The 26,664-nt window shown below is 38.8% G+C and overlaps 1 protein-coding gene across 2 annotated transcripts in view; it reads left to right on the plus strand.

Annotated features, from left to right (window-relative positions):
* Positions 1-5,055: 5,055 nt before the first annotated feature.
* PAPD7 (PAP associated domain containing 7) overlaps positions 5,056-26,664 on the plus strand; it is a 45,467-nt gene continuing 23,858 nt past the window's right edge. The window contains exons 1-9 of one of the 2 annotated variants that reach the window (XM_009702347.1): positions 5,056-5,173; positions 6,697-6,743; positions 7,680-7,800; positions 9,000-9,107; positions 9,844-9,972; positions 11,070-11,283; positions 17,956-18,082; positions 24,262-24,362; positions 24,620-24,792. In XM_009702347.1, the coding sequence (XP_009700649.1) occupies positions 5,084-5,173; positions 6,697-6,743; positions 7,680-7,800; positions 9,000-9,107; positions 9,844-9,972; positions 11,070-11,283; positions 17,956-18,082; positions 24,262-24,362; positions 24,620-24,792 (1,110 nt within the window). In that variant the 5' untranslated portion in view covers positions 5,056-5,083. The remainder of the gene's footprint in view (positions 5,174-6,696; positions 6,744-7,679; positions 7,801-8,999; positions 9,108-9,843; positions 9,973-11,069; positions 11,284-17,955; positions 18,083-24,261; positions 24,363-24,619; positions 24,793-26,664) is intronic. The other variant, XM_009702346.1, reaches the window with a different exon arrangement.

A 26,664-nucleotide genomic window follows, 5' to 3' on the forward strand; every position in this document is an offset into this window, starting at 1 on the left:
ACGAATGTTTCTGAGATTCTTTTTTGAAGACTTTGTAAAAATTGAGCAGTCACAGGTTTGCTGGGCTTATGGATTAACTGCTTAGAAGTAACTAAAGGAAAGGATAAATTATTTACTTTATAATAAGAGAAGGCTACCAGTGGAATTACTCAAGACCTGGAGGGAAGAAATGAATGAGAAAAGGATAGAAAGGATAATAGAAAGCTAGAGGTGACTGCAGACAGTCGCAGTGGGAGTTCATTGTTCATTAGGTTATAAAATTGCTGATAAAATTAAATTCTAGTAAATATGGAATCATGAATCTGAAGCAAAATAATTCAGGCTGAATATACGCAGCAGGTGGGCTTTATGTTGGTGGTTTTTGTTCAGAAAACACCTTGAAGCTCCTTCATAATGGTTTCTTTTAAAGAGCAGCTGTATGCACAGATATCCTCAAATAGCAGTTAGCAGCAACCTTTGCAAAGATAGGGACAATGAAATGAAAGTAGGTGTGTGTCATGGACTGAATGGCATAATTATGTATTGACTCTGTGCGTTTCTGGCCACCTGTCAGAAAACATGCTGCAACTGAAAACAAGCTGAAGAAGGTTAGCAGTGATCAGACTTTGTACCTGTTCCTATGTAAGGAGAGAAAAAACAGATGAGCATTGGTAGCTTGAAAAAGAGCTAGTGGATAGACACAAGTGGATATGAACTGAGAGCCTGAGAAGTGTTATGTTTGGAGATGAACTGCCAGTAATTTTTTTTCCCCCAAGAAAAAGAGCATCAGATAAAATTATTAACAGGCAGCAGTTTAAAACGAAGCACTTCTTTATTCTGATGCATACTTAAATTCTCATAGAATGCCATGAATGGCAAAAGCATAAATGGACTAAAAAAACCTGGAAGAATCAGTGGAAGAAAAGTCCTTTGAGCTAATGCACATTATGGTTGGGATCTACCCCAAAAGTATGCCAAGTGACATTACTGGAGGCTTGGAAGGATTGCTGCAAGGGAGTTGGATAACTGCTTTATGTTTTCTTTCACCATCTATCTGCCTACTGCTGATTTTTATAAGGAAGACAATGGGAAATTTTTAGTTTGACCCTATTGCTGTTAGCTGTATTCAAGTATTTTCTTCATTGGTCTTGTCATCTTGGAAAGGGAAAAAAACCAACCCATACTTTCTATCTAGAAACAAAATAAGAGCATCTTAGTTTGTATTTTCTGTCTTACTCTGAAGTTTTGAAACCAAGTAGATTCATCAACAAATTGAAACATTTAGCTGATGCATCTGCTGTGTAGTTAAATGTTCAGTTGTGGATCCAGGCCCAGTTTAAGATAAGAGAAGGGGTGAACAGTTATTCTAAAAAATATTTCTAAAAAGCATAATAGTGCTTTGCTGCTAAAATATCTTTGTGTATAGAGAGGAATCTTGATGCTTAAAAATTGGGCATCTGGTCTGTCGGAGGCTCTCTGTTAGAAGTGGGAATTCTATAGTAAAATGAATTGCAAAAGTCTCTGGGTAAGAGTTAGGAGTTCTACTAGAGATGTATAAATTTTTCCTTTTGGAAGGCTAAGTATGTCAACTTAACGACTGAACCTGTTTTTTTTTAGGACTGTATTTGGGTTTTGCTACAATGTTGAATTGATATGTTTCTTGAATTAGAGAGAAATCTTAGAAATATGTCAACATCAAAAAGATGTTTTTGTAAAATATCACAGCAGTAGTTATTTGCATATTTATGTTTTTGTTTGGCATGGCTTGATGCTTTTCCATTGAAAGCAAACATGACATACACCTGAAAATTCAGATTTATTTTCTTTCAAATTTGGCAGCAAGTATTCTATACTATTGGGAGATGGGAAAGAAAAGGACTTAAGAGGTGTATAAAGATCCAGTGTCAGAACTCCTCATGTAACACTGGTATTAATGTACTTTACACTTAAAAATACATTTAATGCATCTCACTTTGAGTAGTTCAGTTGGAAGGTCACTTCCTATATGAATGAATGGCTAATAAAGGGCTTGAGTGGTGAAAGGAATCCCTGTTTGTCAAAGTGGACATTTTCTCATCAAGGAATACTCAATACTTCAAAAGCAGTGTGACCAGCAGGTTGAGGGAGGGGGTTCTCCCATTCTACTCTGCTCTGATGAGACCCTCCCTTCAGCACTGCCTTCAGCTCTGGGGCCCCCAACACAAGAAGGACATGGACCTGTTGGAGCGAGTCCAGAGGAGGGCTGTGAAGATGATCAGAGGGATGGAGCACCTCTTGTATGAAGACAGGCTGAGAGAGTTTGGGTTGTTCAGCCTGGAGAAGAGAAGACTCTGAGGAGACCTTAGAGCAGCCTTCCAGTACCTAAAGGGGCATACAAGAAAGCTGGGGAGGGACTTTTTACAGGGCATGTAGTGATAGGACAAGGGGCAATGGCTTTAAACTGGAAGAGGGAAGATTTAGATTAGATATTAGGAAGAAAGTCTTCGCTGTGAGTGTGATGAGGCACTGGAATAGATTGGCCAGATAAGTTCTGGATACCCCTTCCGTGGAAGTGTTCAAGGCCAGGTTGGATGAGGCTTTGAGCAACCAGGTGTAGTGGAAGGTATCCCTGCCCACGGAAGGGGACTTGGAGCTAGATGGTCTTTAAGGTCCTTTCTGGCCAAAGCATTCTAGGATTCTATGAAATACTCTTTTTATTGCCCTCTACAAAAACTTGTTAATGCCAGTGACCTGTTTCCAAGTTTGTGTAAACTTCCTCATACACAGAAGTAAGAACCCCTGGAAGAATAAACCTACTTGAAGATTTTATTTGTTCTTATGCTGCTTCACATTTGGATCATTGCATACTTTTTAAGACTATACTTTGTTTTTTGAAGAAAATAATCTTTGGGAATCAAGAATTGAATTTGTCTTTCACTGTTGAGCCAGTAAGAAGGTTAGTAAATGTCTACTAGTGTTAGCGTCCTGTGTCTTTTGACATCTTTAACATCTAGCAAGGTCCACTTGGAATTAAATCTGGCAGGGGATATCAAGGACAAGAAGAAGGACTTCAAGTACATCAGCAGCAAAAAGGAAGGCTAGGGAAAATGTGAGCCCGTTGTTGAACAAGGTGGGTGCCCTGATGACAGAGGAGATGGAGAAGGCGGAGTTACTGAAGGCCTTCTTTGCTTCAGTCTTTACTGCTAAGTAAGACCCTCAGGAATCCCGGTCCCTGGAGGTAAAGAGAAAGGAAGAGTTTCCCTTGGTCAAGGAGGATTGGGTTAGAGATCATTTAGGCAAACTGGACACCCACAAATCCACGGGCCCTGTTGGGATGTGCCCATGAGTGCTGAGGGAGCTGGCAGATGCTATTGCTGAACCATTCTCCATCATTTTGGAAAGCTCATGGAGAACAGAAGAGGTGCCTGAGGACTGGAGGAAAACCAATGTCACTCCAGACTTCAAAAAGAGCAAGAAGGAGGACCCAGGAAACTACGGGCTGGTCAGGTCAGCCTCACCTCCATCCCTGGAAAATTAATGCAATAGCTCATTCTGGATGTCATCTGTAAGCATGTGAAGGAAAACGTTATCAGGAATAGTCAACATGGATTCACCAAGGGGAAACCAATCTTGACCAATCTGATAGCCTTCTACGATGGTGTGACTGGCAGAGGAGAACAGTGGATGTTGTCTACCTTGACTTCAGCAAGGCTTTTGACACCGTCTCCCATAATATCCTCATAGGAGGAAGCTCAGGAGGTGTGGGTTGGATGAGTGGACAGTGAGGTGGATTGAGAACTAGCTGAATGGCAGAGCTTGGAGGGTTGTGATCAGCGGCGCAGAGTCTAGTTGGAGCCCTATAGGTAGTGGTGTTCCCCAGGGGTCAGTTCTGGGTCTAGTATTCATCAAAGACCTGGATGGAGGGACGGAGTGTACCCTCAGCAAGTTTGCTGATGATATAAAACTCAGGGGAGTGGCTGGTGAAGCTGCCATTCAGCGAGACCTGGACAGACCAGACAGTTGGGCGAAGAGGAACCTGATGAAGTTCAAAAAGGGCAAGTGTAGGGTCCTGCACCTGGGGAAGAATAACCCCATGCACCATTACAGGCTGGGAGTTGACCTGCTGGAGAGCAACTCGGCTGAGAAGGAGCTGGCAGTGCTGGTGAACAACGAGTTATCCCTGAGCCATCAATGTGCCCTCATGGCCAAGAAGGCCAATGGTGTCTTGGGGTGGATTACTAAGAGTGTGGGCAGCAGGTCAAGGGAGGTTCTCCTCCCCCTCTACTCTGCCCTGGTGAGGCCACATCTGGAGTTCTCTGTCCAGTTGTGGGCTCCCCAGTTCAAGAAAGACAAGGAACTACTGGAGAGAGTCCAGTGGAGGGCAATGACAATGATGAGGGGACTGGAGCATCTCCCTTATGAGGAAAGGCTGAGGGAGCTGGGTATGTTCACCCTGGGGAAGAGATGACTGAGAAGGGATCTCATTAATGCTTATAAATACCTTAATGGTGGGTGTCAAGAGGATGGGGCCAGACTTTTCAGTGGTCCCCAGCAACAGGTGAAGGGGCAACAGGCACAAACTGAAATTCAGGAAGTTCCATCTGAATGTGAGGAAAAACTTCTTTACTTTGAGAGTGGCAGAGCGCTGGAACAGGCTGCCCAGGGAGGTTGTGGAGTCTCCTGCTCTGGAGATACTCAAAACCCACCTGGATGCGTTCCTGTGCAACTTGCTGTAGGTGACCCTGCTTTGGCAGGGAGGTTGCACTAGATGATCTCCAGAGGTCCCTTCCAACCCTGACTATTCTGTGATTCTGTGTTTTAGGTAATATGATGAGGCCTGATGTGAAAGTATTGAGGTTACTGTGAGGTGCTACCATGAAAATAAAGTATGAATATATCTGTGCCAAATCCTGGATCCCAAACCCTCCAGTTTCCCATATGAAAGCCTAATTGTTGTGGCATTTACCTTTCTTGAAACTACTGCTGGTTTTGGTTAAATGATGATATTAAATAAAGCCTATGGCCTGTTTTTGTTGAAATTTATTGTAGTAGTTAAATCATCGTTAAAAATTTTGCTACTTTTTCCTTTAGACTACACGAAGAAATAATTGACTTCTATGACTTCATGTCCCCTCGTCCTGAAGAAGCAGCTATGAGAAGGGAAGTGGTGAAAAGAATAGAAACAGTCATCAAAGATCTTTGGCCTACAGCTGATGTGAGTGTAATTTAAGTGTTGATTTGCTTCTCTAGTAAATTGTAGAGTTCGGTTCACTTAACTTTGCTATTACCTATCTGTGTTTTGGAAATGAACAAGTAAGACTTCAAACTTTAGGCAAATGACTTAATATCACAACTCTTGCACTACTTGGCAGTTTATTTTAAAAAGCAGAGGAAATTTAAAATCTAGATTTCAGCTTAATGAAGGCTACTGACAGTTTTTTCTTTTTGACAACTGGGCATATGAAGAACTGTCCACTTTAAAAAGTGCATTTCTTAAAATAAAAGCTTATTAAATTGATTGTCTCCGCATAACTTCATTTTTGAATATTAAAGTGAGACTAACTACATATGTATCCATTTCTGCAAGAAGTCTGACTCTATGGATGTTTGTAAATACAAGTATTTTACAAAAGAACAATTAAAAATCCCAGATTTTTTTTTTTACTCTTCACAAATTTGACATTCAGGGAATTGCTTTACCCCTGCTTTAGTAGAAAATTGGACTTGACCTTCTGAGAGATCTTTTGACCAAAGTTGTATTTTCAAACCCTTTATTACCCAAAGAGTAAGTTTCCTCCAAACAAAAAACATCCAGAAGGGATGTAATGTAAATGGTATCTCTGGGATCGCCTTTCTGGTTACCAGATAGTAGTGTTGTCATTAACAAGCAGAAAAACATCTCGGACCATTGTGATTTCATAGCCTTCCATGATGAAGAGTGAGGGCTGTGGCCACGGTACTGAGCTAGAGATTCTGTAAAGCTCATCTACTTCATCCTCACCTGTGATTGTCCTAGTAATAACATTTTTTTAGCTTGTGGGAACAATACAAACACTGAAGTGCACCAGTGTTACCCAGCCTTTTCACAGGACACTTCAAAGTAGTAAGCTTTTTAATTGTCCTCTGCTGTAGCAGAGGGGGAAGAACCTCTCAATTCTCTAGATTGGAAGCGTACTAAAAGTATTTGATGTGGACTATGAATGTCTCTTCAGCATGCTGCCTTTTCCACACACAAACAACTACCACAATTTCATAGTTGTCCTTACAGTAAAATCCGGACTATTCACGTTTATCTGGATTGTATGTTTAGATGCACTTGTTGTTTTTTAAACCTAAAAATTTTTTAAAAATGTTTCCCTTTAAACTCTTCCAATTTTGGTAAAGCTATCCTATGGGGAAAGAAGGGAGCAGGAAGGAGGGAAATCTGTAACAGCTTATACTTCTGCCAAACTGGAAATAAATAGTGAAAAGAACTTGTTTCAAAAGCTTGTGCTCTGCTGCTAGTAGGATTAGTAGTCATTTCATGTTAAATAAACCCCAACAATTTCCTCTGAAGTTGCATCTGTAAAAGAAAGTGTATTTGTACAGGCTTAATAGAGTACATAGTAAAGTAAGTTCAATAACTTTTTTACTGGGCTATATCCTTAACAAGTCCAGAAAAATCTTAAGTCTTGTGAAAGTAAAATGAAGTGATCATTCATAATTGCAAGATATTTCACTGGTGTGGGTTTTTTTCAGGTCCAGATATTTGGCAGCTTTAGTACAGGGCTTTACCTTCCAACTAGGTAAGTAATAATTTACTTTATATAAAGCTTGTCTTCTTTTAGAGTAATGGTAAATTTCAGGGGGGAATTTAGACTGGAACGTGTAAACATATCAAACTTCCAGTAAAATTTTTGCCTAATGTCCCATGTGACAAAGGGAAGAGCTTTTGAACTTACAGATTTGAGAAGTATTTGATATATCATTGTACTGCTCTAGGTACTTACTGACCCTTTAGTGCATTACTGTTTATTCCTTGTGTCGGGTTAGTCTTTGGCTCTTTGTTTTCAAGATACAGTGAAACCGAATGTTTAGTACTTCTGTGTAAAAGTTGTGTTTTGCTAAATAAGGTGAATTACTAGGAGTGTGTCACTTACCACAGAGTTACTGTGCAAAGTCAGAGGAGTCATCACAGCTGTGTTTTCCCATTTTTTTGGAGAGCAAAATGTCTTATTTAATTTAGTGTTTTATATTGCTTAATAGTTCAGTAGTTGGATGTGGAAAACCTATGTAGCTGTGTCTTAAAGGCTATGTTGTCTTTACATCAATTAAATTTTCAACAGGAAAGCACTGGAGATTTCATTTCCATGAAGAACAATCACTGATAAAAATGGTTTGAACAGTTAACATGCCTGTCAGCATGGGTAGGTGAGGGATGGGATTGGGCTGTGGAAGTCAGAGGAGTAGGAGCAAGGAAGGTAAAAGGAAGAGGAGCTCAAAGAGCTCATCAGAGAACTGGAAGCAGGAAACTGGAATACTACTTTGGGTCCTGAAGCACACTAGACCATGTCTTGCTTAACGTTCCTAAAGGAAACTTATTGGGAACCTAGATTAAAAGTTGCAAAATGGTCACCCTAAAGAACTTGTAATATGTAGAATGCCAATTTTATGATTTTTTTTTTTGGTGAGGTATTGTGCTTTAGACTTAATGGATCTCGTGCTGTGTTCTTTTTGTCTAGTGATATTGATCTAGTTGTTTTTGGGAAATGGGAACGGCCCCCTTTACAGCTGCTGGAGCAAGCACTCAGAAAACACAATGTGGCTGAGCCATATTCCATTAAAGTACTTGATAAAGCTACGGTAAGTAATAGTCTTTGGAATACTGAACTGAAAAGCTTTCAGACCCCTTAAGATGGTGGTGATAAATAGTGTTCTTAATTTATGAAGCAAATTATATTGACTTAAGCACAATGTTTTGCTCTGTGCAAGATTTTAGTAGAATCTGTATGTGCCTAGCAATAGCACACAGTTTTTTACATGGACATTAATTCTGTGTACTGTACTTGCTGGAAGACCATACTTTATGCTTATGCTGTCAATAAAGATCTGAAAGTCAGTATTTGCAAAATACTAGGTAAAATAAGTTAAGTATTCGTGTAATTAATGTTTTTCCACTGACCTTTGAGAGGACTTTGTTTAGCCAGGGACTAGTAACTATAGCTGTCTAGCTTGAAACCCTGATTTTTCACGTTGTCTTGTTTCTGATGGCATAGTGAAGTGTTCCAAAACTAATGTTTGTTTTTTCCCTTCCAAAATACACTACTTAAGAGCTTTATTTCATTTGTGAAACCGATGTGTAGTATCTCTTGCATCTGTCTTGTAAGCCTAATGGATCACATTGAATATGCTAAAAACTTAAAAGTACGAGAATTTTGTGTTACTGACCAAGTGGTCTTTTCTCCAGGAGACTAAGAGTATTCCAGGCTTCTATTAGCAAGCTGTTAGGTTTTGTTGTCTCTGAAATAGCATAACTCGTATAGGTCCAGAAGATTCCTGTGGCTTCTGTTAGAGTGTCAGTGCATAACAGTAGCTGTGGTAGTCTTTGGTTTACCGGAGAATGGGTGGGATTTTCAGAATCAGGGATACCGCTTGGTGATGGACCAGATTAATGCAGTTCCCTGAGGTTATGAGAGCAGAATTGCCTATTATGCAGTTCCCTCAGGTTGTGAGGGTAGAATGTCCCCTATTAACAGCAGTGAGTCATTAAATCAAGTAAATTTAGTTGTCTTACAAAATACTGATATTGCAGCTATGAAGGCAGATATCTAATAGATATGGGAAAGTACAGGAGTGATCATAAGTTAATGTGATAATACATGCCTGTGTTTTTCATCACCTCGCTAAAATGCATTTGCTTGTCAGTCAAATTAGGATTGTTCTCTTTTCTCAGAAACACACTTTCTTGTCTTGATAGTTGCATTCATTTGGACTGATAGTATCCGTGTGTCTTAAGTGTTGCATTTCTGGGAATTCATAAAACATTATTTCAATCTTTTCAGGTACCAATAATAAAACTTACTGACCAGGAGACAGAAGTGAAAGTTGACATCAGTTTTAATGTAGAAACTGGTGTGAAGGCAGCTCGATTTATCAAGGAATACATGAAGGTATCAGCCATATAGTGAATGTTATAGTACTTACCAAGGATGTGCTAGATGCTTAGCTAACCTTTTTTGGTTATGACTTATGACTTAAGACTTTTGAAAATTTATTGCTAAAGACTATTTTCGTTAATACTAATTAAACATAGATATTTTATTTTCTACTGGTGTCTATTCAGTGTTGCCTTTTGAGTGCTAGATGTTTGTGTGGATAAATCTGTGCACTGAAAGGACTTCTACAATCATATCTAGATCTGCAGATAGGTACTAAACTCTGCTTCTAAAGCAAGTCTGTTCAAGTTTTCCTTGCCTTGAATTTAAGTGATGCTTGATTATGAATACTATCTTGCTAAACAAAGTCTAAAAACAATTCTTCTGTAGTTACATACTTAAAATTGTTTTCTTTTATGGTCTGCGGTAGAAGTACTGTTTAGATGGAAAGCTTTGACTATGAGTGACACTGGCATTCAAAGAAGGATGTAATAATCTTCCTGTTCAGTAGGGGAAATAAATTTGATATGTAAGCTGTTTGATCAAATAAAAGTTGAAGTCTATTAATCTCTTTCTAGGAAAAAAAAAAATAAAATGCATGTTTCAGTTCTTCCTGTGGAAACACTTATAGTACACTACTGAATAACATTTTAGTATTATAAGATGAATCTTCTTGTGTTGAGGTTGTGTAGTTCATTCTTTGTTTTGGAAGACTGACACTGTAATTGATTACACTTATTTTGCTTTGCAGAAATATTCTTTGCTGCCTTATTTGATTTTAGTATTAAAACAGTTCCTCCTTCAGAGGGACTTAAATGAAGTTTTTACTGGTGGAATTAGCTCTTACAGCCTAATTTTAATGGCAATTAGTTTCCTGCAGGTAAGTCTGTTTCTTATTTGTTTCTGTGTTCTTTAAAATATTTTGGTTTCTGTATTTATGCCTTGTTGTGGTGCTGTTTCTTTAGACTCCCCTAGCAATGCACAGCTTTGCTGTTACGGGTCTAGGTGTTTGATCATTGGCGGGTCCTATGGACTACCTCTCAAACTGCTAAGAACTTCTGTTCACTGTGTGAAGTGAAACAGCAGCAAAAGCCTTGTGAATGACATAGAGGCTGTACATTGCTTTCTATACCAGGGCCTGTGATGTGGATTATGCTACCTTCCTGGGCACCCTGTTCCAGTACCTGAATCATCTTACTGGTGTTTTGTAAATCTGCCAGAATGCAGTTTAAGTCTGTTGCTTCCTAGACTACTGATACTGAATGTGCAGAGTAGTTGATTTCAGTGCTTGTTAAAATTATGAAATCAAACAGTCAAGTTGTTTTTTAATTATGTTGGTTGTGATTTGACATCCTTAAAACTGGCAGATATTGTAGGTAACTGATGAAATAGCTAATGAGTTGTAACTTCTTCCAATACATCTTTGTGACAGCTTTGTACAAGTATGATGAGGTACGATGTCAGTGTGTCTCAGCAGCTGTGATAACGGAAAAACCTACATATTCTGCTGCTGTTAATGATTAATTGAAATATTACTATAGATTTTACATACTGTATATAATATGGGGAGATTGAGAAAAGAACTGTATTTCAATTGGAGTAAGTAGATTTCTCCCGCTGCTTCTGCAAACATTAAGACTAATGGATTTTCTGTCAAAAATCAGGTTATTACTCTGTTTTTAAGCCGTAATGTAGTATGCAATACTTCTTTATTGCCTTTGGCTTAGGGAAAAGGATTTACTAATCCTCATAAAGCCAGAAGAGGAGGGAAGAATTCTTTGGTTCCAGATACTGCTGAAGTGCTGCCCCCTCTTGGTTACGTGGAAGTGGTTTAGGTACATGAAAAGGATTAATGACTCAATGCAGACTTGTGTAAGGGGATTATACTCCACTGTTTAAATGAGAGCTTTTTGTTGCACTGTGTTATGATCTGAAAAGCATTAATTTTTAGTAATGAACAACTGTTCTGTGTCACAGCTGCATCCAAGAATTGATGCCAGAAGAGCTGATGAAAACCTTGGAATGCTTCTGATAGAATTTTTTGAACTCTATGGAAGGAATTTTAACTACTTGAAAACTGGTATTAGAATAAAAAATGGAGGTGCCTATATTGCCAAAGAAGAAATCATGAAAGTCATGACTAATGGATACAGACCATCCATGCTATGTATTGAAGATCCTCTCCTGCCTGGTAAGATTGTACACTTCTTGCAATATTCCGGAGCTCTGGCTCGACTTGTGCTCTCATAGCTTGCATTAGAGTCCCAAAAGTCTGTCAAATGAGTTAAGAAGCTGCACTGCAAAAAGACTTGCTGGTGTCAAGGTACAGTTACGGAGATGGGCTAAGGGATAAGGACCTCAAGTCTTCCAAGATTCATGGCCTGAGTAAATTGGATTGCACGCAAACAGTGCAGGTACATAATGCATTGGAGATTCAGAACTGTGTTGAGTGTATAATAAGATTATCTAACAGTGTTGAGGGGTAGTGAAAGAAAGAGGTGCAGGAAATCCTGGAAGGGGGTTTGTTAGTAGGAATAGCTCTCCATTCCATTGTTCAGTATGAGAGAATGAGAATGGAAGATGTAGCTTTTCCCACCGCAGTCTGTGGTGCCATACTTCAGATAAATTATACCATATGGGAAAGAAATGCCCCAGGTGAGGTACCTGTCCTGCAGGGTGATGCAGTAGAGACTACACAGAAACGTGGGTGTATGTCCATGAGTGAGTAGCAAGGGAGCAACTGTATTACGGTGTTGGCATGAAGAGTGGTTTGCATAACTGGCTTCTGTGTTGCACAGGGACCTTTAGAGAATGCCAGCTGTAGTTGCATGCACTTTTCAAAGTAACTAACTTAACAGTTGTTTTTTTTCTTTAAGATTTGTTTTTGATTCAGTAACCTTCAGAGTAATAAAGAGTAATTTTGGCTGAGCTCCTGAAAAAAATTTCCAGCTTTATAGTACTCAGTTTAGATTCTATTTAGACTGTCACAAGTAGCTGAATTCCAAAACAGCTTATTAACAGAGTCAGTGTTCAGTTGGGACTTCAGCATTAGTATTTCTAGAATGTAATTGGCACTCAAACTCCATACTGTCACGTCTTATGGGTAGACTGTTTATGTACAGCACTTTAAAGCAAATACCATGGATCAGGAGCTGAAGTCTGGCACCTTTGTAAATACTCAGTATGCTGAATGTTTGTAGTTCTCTAGAACAGGTTGCAAGCTGAGATATCATTTCTCTAACCATATCTCTGGTGTTTGTAGCTCTGAGTTTGTCCATGACTCTTGCACTTGGCCAGGCATAGGTGTGATTTTACGGAACTTTCATTATGTTATTGAGATTTCCTTCAGTAGCTGTACTTACTTGCCTGAAGACCCATTTGAGTAGCAGCATGAATCACATTTCTTTGGAGTCAAAAACCTATATTGTCCTCCGGTTCTGTTCTTCCTGTCTGCTGAGGACTGCAAGAGAAGAAATTATGTATGCTGCACGATGTTTTAATCGCTGCTAATAGTGCTTTGGAATTTTTTCATCTCTTCAATGACGCTCCAGAAAAGGAAAAAAAAAAAATTGCAAGTCCAGTAGGGGCTCTGAGCTGTTCCTCCTAGCATAAATCTTGCAGAATTAAAGAACTATAGTTTAGAAGAAAGGTATCTAGTTACAGGCTATCAAAGAGTTGATAAGAATTAAATTTTAGATGAGGTTATATGGGCTAAGATAATGCAATTCTTGCGGGAGAGAAGGTGTTTTGGCAAGGGAAATAAAAGCTGGCAACAACTTGAAGTTATCTGACTGCTATGTCCCATAGGGATATTTTCTAGCAGCTACCATAGAGCTTCAGAACTTGCCTGATGGAACTGGGAGGAAAATTATATAAAACATGTAGGATGATTCTTTGAATTGGGTCTCATGAATACAGCCTCCTTAAATCTAGACTTAATCACGTATTCCGACAGTATCTAAAAGTACCTGTCAAGTGTATGTAGATAATTTCTAGAATTCTGTTAATTAGTTTAGTTCTGTTGTTGCTTGTGTCCCAGTACAAAAAAAGTTTTCCAAGGGTTCAGGTCCTTGCCCAGTTGACAAGTCATCATCTCTGCTTGATTAGTTTGTGGTCAGATCCACTCAATGTCTGACTCCATGAGGGTCAGTGCCAGTACTGTGAAGGAGATGAGAACAAGTACTTTGGTAAAGAGTGGACACAGATGTTTCTTGACTTAAGTTAGCATAAGCTGTTGTAGAGTTTTTCCCCTCAAACCTGTTTTTGCACTATATGCACAAGTTTTTAATCTTTTTTTGTGATCCTTTTTTAGTCTGATCACAGCTTTCTCTAAAGTTCTGGTTAAGCCTTGGAAGAAGACTTTGAAAGATGACTTCTTAATCCAGAAATCAGACAAAAAAAATACAGGGATGAAAAAAAGCCTTTCAGTTTCTCAAGATTATCCAAGTAGTGTAGAAGTCCCGCCTATGAGTGTGTACACTAGTTCAGCAGTAGGATGCTGAAAGGTATAAGAATAGCTTTAGACAGTCTTGTAGGGGACAGGATTAAGTTCAGTGGGATTAGTTGGAGGAACTGTTTTTTCTTCAGTGTGAAATGGTGATGTCTGGTGAACAGATAAATGGTGTCATCGGAAGGATATGATACTTCAGTTCTACCTGCTCGGTACCTTCTGTTAGTTCCTAGATTTGGATGGAACAGGCATCAACCTGTTGTGTTGCTGTTTTGGTAGTAGTTGGTTTTGCTCAGCTTCTCCTGGGTGCTGTAGTGTTTCCTCTGAGATTCTCAAGACTGATTATTGGGTGCTAGAGGATTATAATTTCTGTGATTTGAGAACCAAGATTCCAACAAAGATGATAGGAGTCTGTATTTGAAGTGGGAATTGTGTTGAAATCTGGATTTGAGATGTCAGACTAATCTAGTTGGTGACGCACTTTAAAGTGGTAGTTTATTCTTGATCTTCATACATAGCCTAGGATTCTTCGTCTTGAGTTAGTGTCCTAGGACAGGGTAATAAGATGAAAATCTTTCCCGTAGAATCATCCAAAGAAGGGAATGTCTATAAACAGCTTGTAGCCACCACCATTTCAGTTTCTCAAAGCAGTTGTCATTTCTTTGTGTAAAAAGTAAAAGCATTCATTTAGGAGAACTGCAAAGCCAGGAACTCCGAAGTCTGTTCACAGGAACATGTTGGAGAAGGGTAGATGATATCACCCTAGAAGAGATTTGTGCAGAGTTGGTCTACCAGTATCCTGTCTTGGAAGACATGACTCGTGGCACGTGACAAATCTGTAATCTGTGGTTGTAAGACAAACTTGGCATTTCTTCAGCACATTGCTAGGGAAGCTTATTATTTTATGCCTTTGTGAAACAGGTGATTATCAAGGTCCTTCAGTCATTTCTGATGCTCAGAACAGGAATGATTTTGATCTTCGTTCAGATTGGCAGTGACAACAGTAACTAAATCACAGTTTAAGACTTGGGGTTCCACCTGTGCTACTCCCTTCATAAGAAAGGTTGTTCTTCATTCTGAATTGCTATGGGCACTAACAGAAGTTCTAAGCCTTAAATTTGATGCATTTTCTTTGAAAAGAGACTGTAACTTGCAGGACTAATTACGCTTCATGTTGCTTCTGCATCTTGGTAGGTTGCAAATAGAGAGAGTGATTAGAGTTGAGATTGGCAACAACTATTGCAGTTATCTGTTGTAGCCTTAGTTGATTGCCCAGAGTTACTCTTTGCAGTTTTTCAATATCTGCTATTTGTCATTAGAACCTGTAAATATGTGTGTGTATATAAAATGTATGCATTCATGAAAATACATAATACACTGAAGTTAGCATCTGAAAGGATGCCTTTAATGCTGACTGTTGCAAAAATGTACTTACTAGATAATAGCTTAACATAAATGGATCTACTTCAGTCCTAGCTCATCATCTCACCTTTAGCTTTCCAGGCCATGTTCTTAGAACTACTTCAGGTAATGGAAGGCCAGTTGATGGAGTGGTAATACTGATAACATGTGATGGAAATCTTAGACACGCTGCTTTAGGGATGAAGTCTTTGTTAGAAAGAATAAAGAATGAATTATACATACAAATCACACACCATTGTTATCTACTAATGTACATCTGAGGATTGAAGTCTGTGTGATTTTTTTAAAGAGTGACAGCATTTGGGTTTACATGCTTTAACTCATCAGTCTGTAGACTGTGACAAAAGGAGGATGCTCAGGTATGTAAGATGTGATCTGCTAATGAAAACCATCTCTCAGAAGAAAATCTGTTCAGGACAGCAAATGCAAATATGTGGTCTTCTGACTGCTTTAACATACTGCTTTCTGGACTGGGTAGGGCTACCTCTATACAGACTTGACTGATACAGTTCACAGTAGCTTGCGTAGTAGCTTTGGCTTCCGTACCTGCTTTTCAGCTGCAGTGCAAGTCAGAAGCTCTGTGGACTGTATAATTGAATAAGATGTGTTTATTCAGACATTTTTATGAACTAATTACAGGTGCAGAATGAGGCAATCGAGGAACCTAGGCATGCTATGGCATGAGCTATCCTGCCTCTGTTCTCAAATCTGCTTCAATCAAGACTCATACACAACTTCGTTGGTGGTTTAAACTAAACTGCCTGAGTTTGCCGTAAGTGGTTTAGGGAAGGCTTATGATTACTTTTGCTGGCACAACAGTGGAAGTGGCAACAACTGATGAATCATAGGATGATTTGACTGGAAGGGACCTTAAAGATCATCTAGTTTCAACCCCCCTGCCATGGTCAGGGACACCTTCCACTAGACCAGGTTGCTCAAAGCCAGTCAAAAGAGTAACCAACAGTTTGTAGCAGCCGTGTCTTCATTTTGGTTAACTCTATGCAGGATGCATGTCAAATGTAGCTGCCTTAGCAGCAGATTAGGCCAAACTAATGCACTTTGAGTGTGTATTCTTAATTCCTCTTTAGTGAATTTATAGATTCATTTGGCTTGGAAGAGACCTTTATGATCATCAGGTCCAAGTGTAGATGGACTCAAATTTAGTGGTAGGTACAATTGTGTGTGTTTAGCCAGTTGTATATATTCCATTTTTGTATTGCTTCTCAATTTAATTCTTCTGTATAAGTTTAGCATGTCATTGTGTGGAAGGTAACATTGTTGCAGGACACAACAATGTGTCCTGTACTGGATTAATCATTGTTTTTCTAGTAGAATTAACTTTTTTGTGTTCTGATTTCTTGACCATTGAAATACCTTGGTCTCTATTCAGCTGCCTTTGGACTAAATCCTATGGGAAGTCCTCTGCTACTTTGTGGTGCAACTCTGAACTTAACTACAATGTGTTTCTTCCTAGATTTGCTGTCCTAGGCCCACATTGGTCTCTGCTTCTATTTCAGGATAGAGTCCGATTGCAAATATGCCATTTAGAGAGGCTTCTGTAATTTTGAGCCTAGTAGCTGCTAGATAGTTACAGCAGTGCATTCGGAACAAGATACTCAGGTACTTCAGTAGACAGGAAGTATTTCTTGATCAGTTTTTATCTGACCATATAAATTACTGAAGAAAATCTGTGTTCCCAAAATGCTCTTATGTTTGCAGTCTATTTTCATTGATAATGCTTTTCTGTTAAAGTGCCATTATGGTTGGAGAATCTTAGGACTAAAATGTGTCGTCAAGTAGTAAAGCCAAGGCTGTTGTTTTCCCCTCTGGATGGCAGACCTCAGCATGTTTGTCTATAATGGCTTGCTGGACAAAATACTTCAGTAAGTGAAGGGTTCCTCTAAAGTAAAATTCAGCCTTATTGGATTCAGTCCCCCAAAGGGTAGATTCTGTCCTTTACCCATCAATTTTCAAAGCAGATTTTTCATTAAAACCTGTTCATGGGTGCTGATCTGATCTTCAAGCTTAAAATAAACATGTTTGGTGGTTCATCCCTTTCCAGTGTTCTCACAACATTTTAGGCATTATTCTGAAGGAAGGAACCTTTTACTGTAAGCAGCTTTCTATGCACTCAAGATCTAGCCAGTATTTTAGATGTGCAATTTGAAGGCGGTTTTCTTTGTGTTTCTTAAATTGAGGGGTGACAGTGAACCTTTGGTGTCTGCTGCCAAATATAGCTACAAAAAAAACCCCAAATGCTGCTTCTTGGTAGTAATAGCAAGATCTTTCTAGGTCTCAAATAGGAGAGCAATGCTTGCACATTGTCACTGATAAGAACATGCTAAACCTGTAACTTCTGCAGTTCCTCACATGGCACTGGATTTGAAGGAGTTCTGCTATAAATGTCACTCATGCTTAAAGAGGGGCAGTCAAGAAGTGCCACTAACTTGAGCAAAAAACAATGCTGTACAAACTTCTGGAATCCTCTATGATAGATTTTGTCAAACTGGTTTATGCTGTGGAGATAAATAATCTGTATGAGCTGGTTTATTGATCTGTAGTTTTGATAAGGTTAAGTAGGGGTTGATGCAAGTATACCTAGCCCTATGAAGATAATGTGGTTGTGCAAGTGGAATTTTAAGCTGAATTTGGCCCACAGAAACTCTACTGGTAAGTGAGACATGGTGCTTTAAGCTTGGTAGGTTCCCTCTTAAAAGACAGCTGTAAGAGCTTTAAGCTGATCTCTACTCTGTTTTGTTCATCCATATTTTAAAAGTGGTAAATTGAATGCATAATGTTAAGTATTGTTCCTAAAGTTAAGGTCTTTTATTGAGATAGGCACACTTAGTTCTTCCTGATATGAGTAGCATGGACTAACCTGTTTAAACAGAGTAAAGCTGTATTGTTAAGCCTTCTGAGCTTTAAGTATGAATAATTTTCTGGTTACTGATATTAAAAAAAGATGATCTGATGACTGTCACATTATTTCAGGAAACGACGTTGGCAGAAGTTCTTACGGTGCCATGCAAGTGAAACAAGTTTTTGATTATGCCTACATTGTTCTTAGCCATGCAGTATCACCACTTGCAAGATCATATCCAAATAGAGATTCTGAGAGGTAATTAGTCCGCTTTTTGAATATCCATTTGTCTGTGTAATCAATTAGGAATGTTTGGGTCTAAATCAATAAAAGGAATATTGTTATTTATTGTTCAACTGCGGCTGTATTGAAATCTGCCCAGAAATTTAGGCTGCCTGGTGGTATGAGAGTGTAATAACTCAGTGTGCATCATTGAAATGAAGACAGCATGACAAAACCCAGGATGAGTCCAATGTGAGGTTCTCTTAGTGTGGAAGGGAGCCAGAAGTTAATTGATCTTTCCTCGAATATTCTGCTTAAAGTATTTCAAAGGCAGGTCTGCTGGTTTAATGTTTGGTATGATGTATGTCTGTACTATGGCAGAAAGAAATGTGTGTGATCAAATTGCTTGTTTAGACACAAAGCTAGGCAACAAGGCTAGAAATTTCCCTAGTTCTTAAATACATGCTCCCATAAGCTGTTTTAAAAGGCTTGATATGCAATTACACTATTAAAAGAACCAGTTCAGTTTCGCTGTAATGTCAGAACTGCCATTAAAAGTAGCATACTTCTAGATGTACTATTTTTAATGCAGTTCTTAACGTCTTTCATAGAAACACTGCACAGCTAGTACTTTCTCAGCTCTCACCTTTGCAAGCTTTCTGTTTTTGAAAGGAGAAGGAGAAAGAAAATGAAGGCATGTCAGTTGCGTTGTATTTTCATTCATGTATCTGCTCTAGTGTCTGTTATTCTAACCCTCAGTACAAATTGGGGCTAGATCAGAGATTTTGGTCCTTCAGTGTAGACCTTTTTCTTGTCTGTGTTCTGTAGTAGAAAGTTCCACAGAATAATAAGGGGTAGATTCAAATCACTCTTACCAACATCTTCATTTAAGCTTCTAAATATAACAGCTGGAGTGTAGTGGGAGTTGAAAGCTATCATCTGTCTGAGTGGAAACAGTAAACAGCTGAGACTTGAAGGTAATTCTTACAGCTACAGAAATTACCTTAACACTGTTTTGTCCCCAATCTCCTACCCATACTCTTTCAAGAACAGCTCAGGAGAGGCTGATAGACAGTTCAGTAGTTTTTGTTAGAGCAAACAGATTCCCATCATGTTGGAAGGGGGAGTTTTCTAGTAGGAAAATGAGGAGACTGATCCATTTTGAATCTGTACGACTTGTATGCAAGGTGAAGATTAGCGTTGTGACTTCAGCCAATGTGATTGATAATCACAATTGGTTTCTTAATATTTTGGGCCACGGGGACATGAGTTTAGCTGTAAAATAGTGTTATGGACAGGATAGCTCCTGCCTGAGAGTCAGTGTCAGTATGTGCTTTGAACAGCTTTGGTATGGTCTTTGGCCATAGCCTGCCTCTAGAGAAAGAGTCTCTAGAGCTCACCTTAAGTAAACTAGCTAAAGAAGTCTGTAAGGAGTGATATTTTCATAGAATGATAGTCATTTAGGTTGGAAAAGACCTTTAAGATCATCAAGTCCAACCATTAACCTGACACTGCCAAGTGTACCACTAAACCATGTCCCTAAGTGCCACATCTACACATCTTAAATACCTCCAGGGGTGGTGACTGAATCACTTCCCTAGGCAGCCTGTTTCAATGCTTGACAACCTTTTTGGTGAAGAAATTTTTCCTGATACCCAATCTAAACCTCCCCTGGTGCAACTTGAGGCCATTTCCTCTCATCATATTGCTTATTACTTGGGACACCAACACTCACCTTGCTACAACCTTATTTTCAGGTAGTTGTAGAGAGCGATAAAGTTTCCCCTGAGCCTCCTTTTCTCCAGACTAAACAACCCCAGTTCCCTGAGCCGCTCCTCGTCAGATTTGTGCTCTAGACCCTTCACCAGCTTCGTTGCTCTTCTTTGGGCATGAAATTTCAAGTTAATGACCATTTGCTGAGTTTTATTCTGTCTCTTGATAAACCACAGGAAACCTTAACAGGTGTTCGGCAACAAGCTCTTGCTTATTGATTCATGTTCTTTGAAACAGTGGACTATCTGTTACTACCCTGTCTGTGATCTCTATATTAAGGTGCAATTTCACATTATACCTTGTCTAGCGTAACTATCTGTGAGTTATCTCCTGTCGGCTGCCCTTTTTCTTCCTTCTCAGTCTGTATGTTCATGATTCTTGCCTTGGATCAGATCTAGTGATCCTGCAGTCAGAAGGTGAGTCAGATGAACTGTGGTCTGACTGAAAACAAATACAGCAACACTTCTGTCACATCGAGTAGTTAATCCAGTTTGTGGCTGCGTGATGAGCAGATCAGAAGCAAGAGAACCAACGGGAGTTCGCATTTGGGGCAAGATGGAGAAAGTGGTATTGTACCATTTGACAGCCATAAGTTATTCTGATCTGGATGTGACAAAGATGCATCCTTAGGTTAATACATATGTCGGTAGATCAGGATGTTGGCTTACATGTTGGTCTGTTGCATGGTTCAGACATGAATGTATGCTCAGAGTGCATCTTTAAACAGCAGTGTAGCCACTTTTGGGAGGCAGACAAGGTCATATGAAATGAGGAATGGAAGACTGGTTCTGCTGTGATGTGCCCTTCCAGTATAACTAAGACTTTTGAAGTCTTTCTTCAGTTCCTAGAATTGCAGATTGGTAACAAGTTCCTTCTTATTGGTGCCAGACATGTGGTACAGGCAGATGAGGGAAAGGGACTGTCATGCCAACAGGCCAGAGTTCAGAGTTTGAGGAAGCCTTGGCAGGGTTTTGCTACTGCATGTCTGGAGTTGTCATTTACAGGTGATAATCTTTAAAACAACAATAGTCCGGGCCATATATAAAGCGATCTTTCCATCTCTGTGCTTGAAAGCTGTTTGGTCTCTTCCTAGTGTACAGTTCAACTGATCGAACTGCTGACAGGTCGGTATGTTAGGTTTGGGTTGCCCATGGTTGGCCAAGATTGACCCTGGGAGCTGTCAAAGGGAGTGTTAAATTTGCCTGCTAGATCTGCTGACGCAGAAAGCAGAAATGTGCTGTCTGAAACAGTTCTTCCTTTTGCTTTACATCTTGAATGGTGGGTGGCTGTCACTGGAATGCATGCTGTCTCTTAAGAGTTATCAGCAATATCAGCTTTTCCTACACAGAGTATTTGTCTGGGTAAATGTGTTAGAGTTTTTTTTAATCCTCATGCTCAAGCAGATCATTCTCAGGTGCTCCTTAGTCTGCTTTTAGATTATTTTATCCTTTTAATACCAGAGGCATATTTCATAAGTTCACTGAAGGCCTACTGAACACTTATTTTGACTGTTCTTTCACAGACTTGATGATTTTTCCTGCTGTGGTACTCATTCATGTAGAGCTTAGCTGGAGCTTTAGATATTTGATTTTACTGAATCTTACATCATCAATCTGAGCCTTTTAAGAGTGATCTTATTTATTTGCACTGTAGTTTTGCTGTAATGACAGCTAGAAATTGTCCCTGTGAGCTGAGGGCTTGCAGTGTGTAAAATTAGGAGCTTCTAAGCTCTTACCATAAAATAAACAAGATATGTAAATAGTTTATTCCTGGTTTACTATATAAGGGAAAAACCTTAAAGGGGCATCTTTCCTAGGAGAGGTGTCTAATTTTATTAATGAGTTAGCTGTGTTTTTGACATGTCTTCCAAACAAGCATCGTTGAAGAATTGTGGGAGTGTCTCATCTGTAAAAAATTCTAGCCTCAGCCAAAAAAGGAAACCCCAGTGTGGAATTTCCTTATACTAAAGGTGGGGCAGATTAATAGTTTTTTTTGCTCCTAAGCATTTTCAGTGTTGAAAACAGATATAAGCCCAATTTTTAAATGTTTATTTTAAAAAATTGTTCTTTGACCCCCGTGGATGTGCTTGAGTCCCATACATAAGAAGTGGTGTTCTTTGAGAACAGTATGTAGTTTGATCACATTTGCTTCCTCCTTTTTTTTCTACTATGTTAAATACAAGGCAGTGTAGCCTTAATCACCTTTCAGTTTCTGATGTCTCATAATTAATGTTTTTAATTTTGGTGTATGAGCATTGCAGCATGGATCTGCCTTTGAACTCCTGACCTGATAACTTAGTGAATTTCCTTTTTTTTTCTACCTTTCTACCAAAAATGGGGCTTTGATCTATCTTCTCTGTGAAAGGAGCTAGTGAGAGAAGAGATTTCCAGGTTATGTATGTGCAACTCTGCCATAATTGATGATGTAGCAGTAATTTCACCCTTTACACCTGTTTGATAGCAGGCATTTTTGGTATATCAGTCACCCAGGCTGATAAAAATAGCATGCTGTATCATTCATTTTCCTTCTGGTATATGAAGGCATGACTACTGATTTGCTTCTGGAAAAGTACTCCAAGAAGCTTCAGACTTGACAAACTCCTTTTCCATAGGAGCTTGTGTTATTCAGTCCATGTTCATCTTCTGGTTCTAAGACCACAGCTGGTAGTAGTTGTAGAATTTATAGGTTATCCTGTAGTAAAAGCTCAAATCTTTCTGAAGGCATTCTCAGATTAAACTTCTTAGCTGCAAGATTTCCTTCTCTGTCCCAGTGCTGAAGAGACTTAGCATGTGTATGTTTGAGTCCCATCCTGGCATTGCTGTCTTGAACTGCAGCTTCAGGGCCACAGCTGATTCTCTGCAGTATTGGTCATCACTGTCTTCATTCTATCTCCTCTACTTAACTTGCTTTTTGAGATTGAGAAATCAGAACTGCTTCAAGTATTTAAAATGCTGTTATATCATGGGAGTGTACTTTGACAAAGTACTATCCTCTGTTTTATTTGTTCCTTTCTTAATGTGCTCTACTTAGCTATTGAACTGTGGTTTCCAAAGAATTACCTATTATAACCCAGATCTTCAGCTGCTGAGTGGTGACAATCACACCTTTAATTCTGCATGTAAAATTTAAGATTTTATTTTCCAACATCCATCATTTCATCTACATTACATAAATATAATGGTGGATGACATTCAGTCTGTCCATGAAACCCTTCTGCAGCTATTGGACTTGTAACTTAGATGGTATTATTTGGTTTGATGTTTGCTTAAAATGCTAGACTGCCTTTTTCAGTACTTACACACTGACATGTCTTTAAAATTGGAAGACTAAATATGGAACATGTGGTGTTTGGTCTTGCATGAAATAGTAATCGCTATGCCAGTAGGAGAATTATTGCTTTTTTTAAAAGTGTAATGACCTAGTAAAGGTAGTCTAAATACATTTAGGCTATGTATGTCCTCCCTTCCCATTATATACCTAAACCAAAATAAAATTCCAGTACAGGTACAAGGTACCTTTATGATGTGAAGTACAAAATAAGCTTTATTATAACCATTGGAGACTTTCAAAATTAAATTAACATTACCTTCTCCAAGTTGGTAACTTTTCCTATTTTTGTACAACCGTCAGTCCTTCATGTGTCTTGAGTGTGGAGTTTATAGCTAGTGTTTCAGCCACTAGTCCCTGATGAAGGGAAAGCTTGAAAGCTTAGTTCTCAAACAAGAACACAACCGCTGCTCAAGCAGTACAATTGAAATAGCTGAATGTTGGGAAGGCATGTTGGAAAAAGATTACTTTGTACTTGCTGATAACTGGTCACTAAAGGTAGGCTTTTTTTTGAACCACTTGCTGTTTTGAATTTTCTTAAATTCTGACTTACTCTGGTTTTGGAGCCAGTCTGTTTCTTGTTTCCACTACCTCACGATCCATGGTACTTCCTTTATAATTGTGGGGATCTTACACCTTAAGTTGTCTTATAAATCTGTAAGCAAGGACTAGTGAAGGTCTCTTGTCTTCAGCATGAAGGTCAGCTGGGGGGCTGGGATATTAATGTCTTCAGTGCATCCCATAACTGTTATAACCCAGATTCTGTGGAAAAAATACTTTCTATAAGGAGAAGTGCAAGAACCTGTAAATTGCTTTATCAAGTACCCTGGTATCTGCATGTACATAATTAAGATGCACTACATAGAAATACGGGGTAAAAGACTTACCTATGTGTCAGTGCTTGCATGTTAGTATCATAGAAGATAAGTAATATACTAATTTAAAAATTGTGACTCTTCAGTGTATTAAATGATGTGCGAAGGAAATGAAAGTTCAAATTCCTTGATTAGGAGTATCTTAAATTGACTTTTCGCATAATTTGATTGCTTGTTGAAATGCTTGCAAATATGTAACCAATAGTCTTTGTTTAATACTTAATTGAAAAATTTTTTTAGCACGTTAGGTAGAATCATCAAAGTGACCCAAGAAGTGATTGACTACAGGGCCTGGATTAAAAAGAAGTGGGGGAGCAAAATTAATTTGTCACCTGAACTTGGTAGGTATAGCAGGAATCTTTGAAATCAACTTAAAATTTTTTCTTGAATTTGATGTAATTGGAAATACTTACACCTTGAAATTAATCACTTTCAGATATGTAGGAAAAACTAAAAGAAATTTGTAACTTTCTAACCCAAGACTAGTTTTCTTTGAGCCTGTTTTACAATGAGCTTGTTAAACTGCAGATCTTAGTCGTCAAAGTCCATGCGTTTGTATTCTGTGCTCTTAAATGATACTTATGTTTTCTGTTAACAGATAATAGATTGAAAGTAAGAGACCAGATAGCACCATGCAATGGAGAACAGCAACAGAACAGAGACTCTGAACCATCTTACAACCAACGCTTGGCTTTGTCATTGGCTAGTACACAACAGCTATCCTCTGGCTCATCTGCCTCTTCGGTATCATCACTCTCCGGCAGTGACATTGTAAGCTTTTTCTTTTAATGGGTTAAACTAAAAAGAAGCAGAGTTTATCATACTCTTCAAAGCCTCAACTGATACAACAGCAGTTAATGTAATACTATCCCTAAGCTGCTACAACAAACAAATAGCTTCCCCTGCTCAGAAAAATTACTGAAATCAAGCATTTTTTTGTTAAATGGGTTTTAATTCCATCCTAAATCTTTGGTACCCTTTGTGGTAGTAGTTAAATGTAATCAAATATAAAACCCCAAGTTAACAGCAGCTAATTAAACAGAAGAGTAGAAATATATCTTCATAAATTTTCCCATCAGGCAAAATCTCCCACTGTCAAATTCTGGTCCTTTTTCCCCACACCTCAAATTGAACATGAACATCATACCATGTTGTGAAGGTGAACAATGTTCCCTACTATTTTCAGCCAAGCAATCAGTTCATGTTTTAGTGATAATGGGACCTTCATATGTGAAGTCTTGCTGTCAGTTTCCTTGTTTGAAAGTGCAATTTGAAAGTAATTGCTGGGCTTTATTGTAACTTCCTGGAAGAGGAGGCTGTAGTGTCTTTAGGTATGTTCCCAGACTCTTAAGATTCTATAAGGTGTTTTTGTTTTGATATGGAGTTAAATCAACATAGAATTGGGCAGTGCAGGTTATAAAGCACAAGATTGCATTGCATGGCATGAGGTGTTCATTATAAATCTACTGAAGCGTTCTGTGCTAGGTAGAGGTAGTGACTGGAACAAGATGTAATATCCGGTTAACTACAATAGTGAATAACTGGATGATGTCAAGAGAGGTCCAAGTACCTGTTTCTTGACTGCTTTCAAAAACTAGTCAAATGTGGAATTAAAAGTTGGGAATTGTATTCAATAAAAACTTAACTTTTGAGGGACAAGCACCTTCTTTATATGTTCTGGTTACTTTCTGTAATTCCTTTATACTACTGAATTTTCTGTGTTGAATTGTCTTTTCACTCCACCTCTAGTAAATATGGTAAATGCTTTAGTTGCACCATCTGGCTAATGGAAAAAGAACAGCATGATGCTTGCCAGTGATACTACTAGCCATGCTCCTGGTTTGAGTATGTTGGTGAGAAAGCTTTTGCTGTAATAAGTTTTATGAGAAAATACAAATATTTGCTTAATATTGTGCACTCTCAATGTAATGGGTGGTGAGTGGTTATGACCTCCTCTTAGTCCCTTTTTGCCTGACATTGAAGATGAAGCTTCATTGACTCATGCTAGAGAAATTAATGAAAAGGGGAAAGGAAGCTTTCAGCAAGAAAGACCTGCAGTCAGTTTGGGCATCCACAAAACAAATGGAAATGGTACCCTTTTCAACAAAATAAAAAGCCTTATGCCCATGTGCTTGTGACAGGACCCTAGTTTAAGCCCTGGCTGTTTATTGGCATTATGTCCTTAGTAGACTGCCAGCATGTTGTCTTAATTTGGAATGAAATGGCAGTTTCTGACAAATAACTGATGAGTTCATCCTACTCAAACTTGGATATGTGAGGATGAGCAAGTTCTGGTTGAGCAGTCCTGAGCTGCACCTGATTCAGGAAGAGAAACCTATTCTGCTGGAGTCAAAGAGGCTATGGGTGGAATGATATGGCATAATACTGTGCCTAGGTTCCAGCAAAGGAACATTTAGCACATGTGACAACTGGTATTTGTGGCAAAACTTCTGGTGCGCTGCAGATAGGGATGATGCAGTGAACTTTGGTACCAGCTTCAGAACAAGGGAATATGAATATGGTGCTTCTCATCGCTGTAGAATTAGATGTAGCGTTAGCTCTGATCTTGTGGAAGGGTTGTTCTTCAGGAATGATTCTGTATTCATTTAAAGTTAAATCTTCTGAACTTCTCTGATACTGAAG

This window comes from Cariama cristata, unplaced genomic scaffold (genome assembly GCF_000690535.1).
Source record: "Cariama cristata isolate BGI_N322 unplaced genomic scaffold, ASM69053v1 scaffold3206, whole genome shotgun sequence".
Classification (NCBI taxonomy): domain Eukaryota; kingdom Metazoa; phylum Chordata; class Aves; order Cariamiformes; family Cariamidae; genus Cariama; species Cariama cristata.